Here is an 8,096-nt window from a genome sequence, read left to right on the forward strand (position 1 = left end):
AAGTCTTCCATCTCTTCCTCAACACAAGCACACATCTGCAATCAAGCAGTAGACAAGAAATGGATTCTTTGGAGTCGCTGCATTTAAGAGTCAAAATGAGAATGATCCTAGCAGTAGCTTAAGCAAACACACATCCTTCACCCTCAGTATTGAGAATGTAGCAAAAGCAGAAGGTAAGCTAGATAGAATATTTTGCTGAGGTGTTTTACCTGCCAGAAGCCAGCACCTCTGGAAAGCAGGGGCAACCTAAGCCTGTTACTCCTTAAAATACATCCACCAGCTCTTGTTTTTTTAATATTAGAAGAACAATTAAAAAAATATTCTACCTCGTTAAGGTGTATGCCATACAACCATCACTAATTACCTATGCGATATTCACGTAACATCTCCTATTACAAAATACACAGTCACCAAGCTGACACTAGTCCCAGAGATAAATGCAATGACGTATATGCAATTTGTATTTTGTATATGGATTTGTAAGTCCTCAAGACAATATTTTCCACACTGGAAGCATACAAAAACCAGAATTTTGTACCTGGAGGTTACTTGCATTTTTGAATCTTACAGATTTCTGTGGACTATTCCTAAACAAAGAGTTCTTTAAAAACATGAAGAGGAGTAAAATCTCCAGAAAGGTTCACAGTCTGACTGAATACCTAGTGATTCCTGAGAAAGGGAAAAGAACTAAAGGCAACTGGCAGATTCTGTCAGATACTTCTCCCACTTTTCTCATGTCTTATGCTCTACGAGGGACCGATGTCAGGACGTATCTACAAAGAGCTTGGAGTAGAAACATGTAAGTCTGAAACAAATAAATGGTACCTGTAGCTGACAAACAAACAAAACCAAACTGAGTAACTGTTCTCATATTTAGCTAATACAGTGGATTTTTGATAGTTTATCTACTACCCATCCAAAATTAAGTTAGTCTAGATACAGTTTCTGGAAGTCCAATTAGTTAATTTCAGAGACAGATTTCCTCCTATATAACTGTATATTAAAAGCCAGTTTAAAATTTAAAAGAATTGAAGCTGTATCGATTCCACTTCTTACAGGGTTATACAACTTGAATATAAAACAGGTTTTGTAGTCCAGTCAGCTTTACAGTTAAGAAATTAACAAAGGACACTAATAACTGGAGCTGCACCACTAGGTCAGAAAGGCTTCACAGCAGTAGAAGAGAAGGATGACATTGTATGGATTCTCTTTTGCTCATAGGACTTATTCACCATATGTTATTTGATTATTCTTTAAAGGCTTTTACTTGGACAAGATTGCCCAGTTACTTTTTCTTAAGGCAGTGTTTATTTGCTGTAAAGTAAATTGTCGCTGGACGCTGATCAGAATGAAAGCCAGAAAACAAGTAGATTTCTCTCTTGATTTCCCCACTCCTAATGCTCAGTGCAAGACTGTTTCCAGCAAGTTGCAAGCTCTACAGAGACCGTTCATGTATAGGTGACAACTGCATGGTAGTAGTGACCTACAGATTTTTATCTTAGTGTGTTTTGATTGTGTTTGTACGATTGCATAGGCATCTTCAATACTTTTTTCTCAGAGAACGTCAAAAAGCAGGGTAGTTTTTACAAAAAGGCCAAGTTAAAAAGGTAACAGGCAATATATAGCTCCTTCTTAAATCATCACCAAATCTTAGGAACATAAGCATCACTGGGCAACTAAATGCAATCTGTAGCTGTATAAACCAAGCTTTAGTGAAGAATTAGGGATGCATTTTCATGACTTGCAAATACAGACAAAGCTTTTCTATTTTTAAATATGTGCATGAGCAGAACTTCACATTTCAAGTGTGTCTCCCAATATAAGTGTATCAGTAACAGTCTAATCTTCTTTGCATTTATAAAGAAAATATTGTAGTGAGACTATACTTGTTCAGAGACTCTCCTCCAGATGCCCCTGGCTGCTCATCTGTTTCTGCAGTTTCTTCCATAGAAGCAGTCTGTTCCATCCCACTAAAACAGTAAACAAAAAAACCCAAACACATTAGAAAAAAAACCTTGCTGATCAGTACGTCACTTCTTCCCAAGAATTCCTTGGGACAGAAAAAGGGAAAAAAGGAAAAAAAAAAAAAAAAAAAAAAGATGAAAACTCCTCTAGAAACATAAGCAGAAACTAGACCTACTAATTGACTAGTTAGGCAACCAACAATAGAAGCATGAGAAAAATCCGACTTCTATGTACTATCAAAATAAGAGAAAAGCATGCATAAAGACAAAATAATTTAACAGTAAATAGTAACATCAGTACTTGATTACAGCTTATCATGGATGTTTGGGTTTTCCTTTTTGTTTCTTTTCAACTATTAAAATGGTAAAATTCATAGTTGGTTTTTTTCCGTACCATGGACATTAGTAACTGCTCTCATTTGAAAGTGAACAAGCACTTGATTTTAAATATATATGTCCACCAATGGAATGAAAGTAACACAGTTTTGATGCATCACTGAGCACAATTACAGCACAGACATGCTTTTAGAATTGTTTAGACAACTCCAGTTTAATGCCACTTCTACCACACACAGTACATCACAAGAAAGCATTGGCATCTCGTGTTTGTATCAGGTTCTGATGCTACTGAACTAAAAAAAACATAAGGGATCTTAAATTTCTTGTACTTTATGAAGTTCACACAACCTTCCCTGACATCCTGTAGAAGCTAGTTTTGTGATTTTGGTCAGCTAGTTTTGTGCTATCAGCTCAGAACTATGTTAAGCCAGCTGATCCTTTGTTTTGAGAAGCCAGAGTACCTAACCAATCTTTTAGTAACAAATTTTATAGAAGAGATGGAAATTAGTACAACCTTTCATAAGAATGTGGAATATTAAGTCCAAAAATTATTACCCATCAAGGCTGTATTTTTCAACCTTTTAAACAGATTGTCTGAATCCACAATTTAAGTTTTAAAAATAATTTTTCTTTTTTTTTTAAAAAACAATTTTGTGAAGCAGTGTGTATATGGCCACTGTATATGCTGTAAATTCAAAGTGCTGCCTTTTCTCTGTCCTTAATCAGCCTTCAGTGAGAGTTCTACACATATAAAAGAACAAAAGCTATTGGGAAGAGTAGCATATTGCTAGGCACAAAGAATGGATAAAGGCCAAATTTTCCAGTAATCTTTTTGCAAATCTGAACAAAAACCAGTAAGAAAAATACAGAATTTAACTGAAAATTCACAGATTTTTTTTTGTTTGACAAGTCCATCACATTCTGTTACTGAACCTCCTGTATACTTAAAAATGGATTTCAGTGGTGGTGTCAGCTAAACATTACCTCCATAGCCATAATGAATTATATCACAGCTTTGCAATTTAGAAAGATCCATAAAACTTGAGAGACAGGACTTTAAGCTCACTAAGTTTCAATCTATTAATTAGCATTTTGTAGCAATGCCACTAAATACCAGAGTCCCACTATTGAGGAAAAGTCATATTGAGATTATTGAGAAAAGTCATAGCTTATTTCAGTTAAAAGACTTGGCCCCTGTCAAAAAAAAACGTTGGCAGTGTTAACTGAACAAATATCACCCATGCCTTTGCTACTATTTAATCTCACCAACATGAAGGAGGTGAATCCAGAAAATTGTAAAACTACTTTCATCACAACTAATAGAAAACAAGACTCAAAATGTACATGAAATTGTTGAATAGAACATGATAATATAAGAAGGACCACAACAAATGATGATCTATGACAGGCACAAGTGTATCTTTTACCTTGTATCATCTTTAACTCTTCCCCAGTTGTAAGCTCCACTTCCACCCTTTTTGTCAGCTGCATTCATTCCTCTAGAGCGAAAGAAGGGTTCTGTGAGTTTAAAAGCTTGTTTTCATTAGGACCTCAAACTAAAACCAGCACTGACTCTTTGCTAACCCAACCTGGATAAAGAAGAAGGGATCAAAATACTCCGGAGACACTATTGCAGTGCTGGCTATTGCTTACTTGTACACCAAATAAGAAGCAGCACACAGAAAACTTACGTTTTAACACTCCCACTTTGTCTTTCAAACTCCCGTTTTCCTCTCTGGTCAAAGCCATCAAAACTTCTATTTATTCCACTACCTCTTCCTCTACCTCGCATTCCACCTCCTCCGCCACGACCTCTTACTGGCCTTTCACGGTCTAATCTTTCAGTTGATCTAAAAATAAGATTTCTAGTCAGATTTTTGTTCATATAAAACAGTTAAAGAAAAAAAAAGAATTGCATGATTGTATTTGTGCAGCTGTGAGAGACATCGGAGTACAAGAGCTACCACTCAATGTTTAGAGTGCATCTTTACACAGTACAGTTGTTCTATATCTATTAAAAATAGATATAAACTGAATACAGATAACACGAATAGAAAGTTCAGATGTTTACTGAAAACACTGAAAACATCTGAGAAGTTAAATAAAACGCTATAAAACTGTCGAATCTTCAACAGCTTTATCAGTCAATAGCCCACTGTCTAAACACAGACTTCCATGTAACTGCTAAAATTTTCAGGGAACTTGTTAAATACCAGCTATTGTGATAATAAGTAAGAAGAGTCATACTCTCAAGCATTAAAGGTTTAGGTGGGGTTTTACAGTACTTACAAAGAAAGCAAAATTGACATACATTCACTAGTAGTAAATAGTACGACAAAAGTTTATTTTCAGTTTGAACAGTAAAATTAATTCAAGTTGGAACCTGCACCACGTGTTCTGCAAAGCTTGAATGGTATGAGAGCTCAGAAATGAACATTTATGTTGCAGACTAGGGGTTAGGCTTTCAGGTCCTCACGTTCAGTTTTGCCTTATATTTGTAATATCTAACAGAATTGCTTCGAATCCATCTGCAAGGAAGCTGAAATTACATCTCTGGTGGGCAAGAACCAATCTTTCAACAAATCTACACATTATTAATGCAACCATACCTTCAAGTCACATCTGGCTACTAGATCTGTTTTAAGGTTAAACCTTTCCCTTCCCACCCCTGTGCAGACCCTCCACAAGGCACCTGACTTTTCCTTCTATGATACATACTGTCGTGGTTCAAGCCCAGCCGGCAACTTGGAACCACGCAGCCGCTCGCTCACTCCCCCCCTTTTCCTTCCTCCCCCCGCTCCCGGAGGGATGGGGAGGAGAATCGAAGGAATGTAACTCCCACAGGTTGAGATAACAGCTCTCCAGTAACTAAGGTATAATACAAACCACTACTGCTACCAATAATAATGATAAGGGAAATAACAAGGGGAGAGGACACAACCGCTCACCACCCGCCGACCGATACCCAGCCCGACCCGAGCAGCGATCTGGGCCTTCCGGGTAACTCCCCCCAGTTTCTATACTGGGCATGACGTGCTGTGGTATGGAATACCCCTTTGGCCAGTTTGGGTCAGGTGTCCTGCCTCTGCTTCCTCCTGGCTTCCCCTCCTCTCTGGCAGAGCATGAGACTGAGACAGTCCTTGGTCAGAGTAAACATTACTGAGCAACAACTAAAAACATCGGTGTTATCAGCATTGTTCCCAGACTGAAAGTCAAAAACACAGCACTGCACCAGCTACTAAGAAGGAGAAAAAATGACTGCTGGAGCTGAACCCAGGACACATACCTTTCCACTATGGATTCCACCTGTCTTTCTGTTTCATTGGAACGATATCTTCCGAAAGATGGTCTCTGCTCATTTTTGTCTTGTTTCACCTCTGCTCTTCTGTTACTGAACCCTTGCTGTTCTCCCCAGCAGGGTGCTCGTTTCTGGCCTACACAAACACACACACATACAGATTACTAACAGTTTAGTGATAAGTGAATCGCAGTTATCGAACTACTGACTGAAATAAGTTGATTACACCTTACAGTCTCCTGCAATTCCACCAAAAACAAAAAGCACTTAATGTTGCCAGACACTGCCTATTTTAAAGACATCCGATTACTTTCCCTTCTGTATTGATTAATCTGCCTCAGGAAAAAAATACTATGGATATTGACAACAGCCCACACATTTCCAGAAAAGACAGGCTAGAGAAAAATCTCGTTTTGCTCACAGAAACAGAGAACAAAAACTGTTTCTCTCATGTTCTCTCACAGATCTTGCTAGTGTACAACACAAGGCAGAGAAGCTTCAATGGAAGACACGAATTGCAAAACTGCTGCAGGAGCAATGAAGGTGGGGGAAAGGACTGTTAGAGGCAGACGTTAGTTGTCTGTCATGAGACAACGCACCTCTTGACAAATGAGCTGAATTCAGAAGTCTGAGCCTGCACCTCTTCTTTAAGCTCACTATTAAAGTATCCAACAACCAGAAGAGGGTCACCTCCTCCTAGTACTGTTCTGTGGAATACAGGACCATTCACCTACACTTGAAGTCACTGGGTTTAAGTGGCAGAAACCCATGCATTAAGTACAAAGGCTCCAACACCACTAATTGATTCTAAAATATCAATATATTCCAAGATAAAACATATTTAAGCTTTTTGTGTTTTTTTTTTAGCAAATGTCTGGATTACGAGGAATAGGTTGGGCAGGTGAATGCACAGAAATTGTGTATTATGAGAGAATAAATTGAGGTTATCCACTCAACCCATACACATATATAGCATAAGATTGAAGTTCATTACGTGCTTCCTTCCCATTTTCCCAAATTCTGTGCTTTATTTATGACAGAGTTATCCAGAAGTAAGCAAGCCTTTTGTCTGCTATGCCCCTATACTTACAGTATTTGCTAGGAAGTTGCTAGTTTAAGTCAGTGAAGCAAGGAACTACAGAAACACTGCTCTCACACCAACAAAACCAAGCTATTCTTTCCACAGGAAGCAGTTGTGCAATGCTGAGCAAGTTACTGAACTCAGGTTAGTGGGCAAGTCACAGTCCTGGCTACTGTGCCTCTGCTGCTAGCACATAAAAAAAGAAAAAAATCTATTTTATCCCACAATATTAAGATATAAGTTAATTCATAGCTCCATAGAAATGGCCTATAAGATCACTGACGAAAGCTTTGGTGGCAAGCATGAAGGCTGTAACATCACCTTTAAAAACGAAACTTGAAAGAATTATCCACTCAGCAAGTAAGGTAGAAGAATAGTCAATAAATATTTTTGTTATGCAGTGAGGACAGTTGTATCTGTACAGAGAAGATAGTTTTGTCTATACTGCAGAAGCAAAACAAGCTTTGTTTTTCTTTAAAGTACACACCACTTGACTTAAGATATTCCATTAATTCTCCTCAAGGTTTGAAGTTGCTCAGTCCTTACAGCCGCAAGCATACTTGAATCCCAAAAAATTACAATGTATTCTCTGGATAAACAGCAACTATTGAAATCAGTTTCTGAGTAAGCCTTTCAAACCAGGACACTTCAATAAATAGCAAAATTTTAAAGAACACAGAATTGTACATGCTGTTGGGAAACATGTCTGCTCTACGCAGATCTCAACTACACCACTAGCTATGCAAACGGTAATTCCAAACCAGAATCTTGCTGTGGAAAAAGTGACTAGTTTCTGACCTAATGTTTACTTATTTTGTTTGGATCTGAATGCACAACTGCAATACAGAGTACATTTTCATTTATTTGAGTTTCTCACTGGCTATCAGAAACATTGATTATTCCAAACAGATTAACTTGGCAAGAATGAACTAGTCAGAGAGAGCACCTTCCCTAAGTACTTACTATTAACCTCAATTACACCTCCAGATTCGAAGAGCTCCTTAGAACAAGCAAAGTAATACCAAAACATCTAGGTACGAAAGTAATTTCAAAAAGATGATCTCCAATTTTGTTATCCAGTACCACTCAGAAGTAGTTCAAAACAAGTCTTCTTGACAGATATGCCAGTGTATTACATGTCACTAGCACTGATCATGCTAGACACAATAGTCAGTTCTCCTTTGACTTCAGTGCAAGGCTATTTCACTTTTTTCTAGCTGGTGGCTATAATTACTACAGATGTATTTTAAATACTAGAAAGGTTGTTTGTGGCACTTATTACCTGTATAAATGCATTTTTTAACTCGTTTGACAGACATGCAGCAGTGGATTAAAGCAGTATGCAGCAACTACACTTCTCTAATAAGCCGAGTCACCCTCAGGACAGAAGCTTGTGTATCAGTTCAAACACCAG

General features: G+C 37.8%; 1 protein-coding gene across 1 annotated transcript in view; it reads right to left on the reverse strand.

Moving 5' to 3' along the window:
* HABP4 (hyaluronan binding protein 4) overlaps positions 1-7,712 on the reverse strand; it is a 16,082-nt gene extending 8,370 nt beyond the window's left edge. Inside the window, exons 1-4 of the mRNA XM_010019305.1 lie at positions 7,646-7,712; positions 5,590-5,737; positions 3,995-4,168; positions 1,887-1,970 (exon numbers count right to left, since the gene is read on the reverse strand). Of these exons, the coding sequence (XP_010017607.1) occupies positions 1,887-1,970; positions 3,995-4,168; positions 5,590-5,737; positions 7,646-7,712 (473 nt within the window). The remainder of the gene's footprint in view (positions 1-1,886; positions 1,971-3,994; positions 4,169-5,589; positions 5,738-7,645) is intronic.
* Positions 7,713-8,096: the final 384 nt, after the last annotated feature.

The sequence above is a fragment of the Nestor notabilis genome, unplaced genomic scaffold (assembly GCF_000696875.1).
Source record: "Nestor notabilis isolate BGI_N333 unplaced genomic scaffold, ASM69687v1 scaffold30997, whole genome shotgun sequence".
NCBI classification, from domain to species: Eukaryota; Metazoa; Chordata; class Aves; order Psittaciformes; family Psittacidae; genus Nestor; species Nestor notabilis.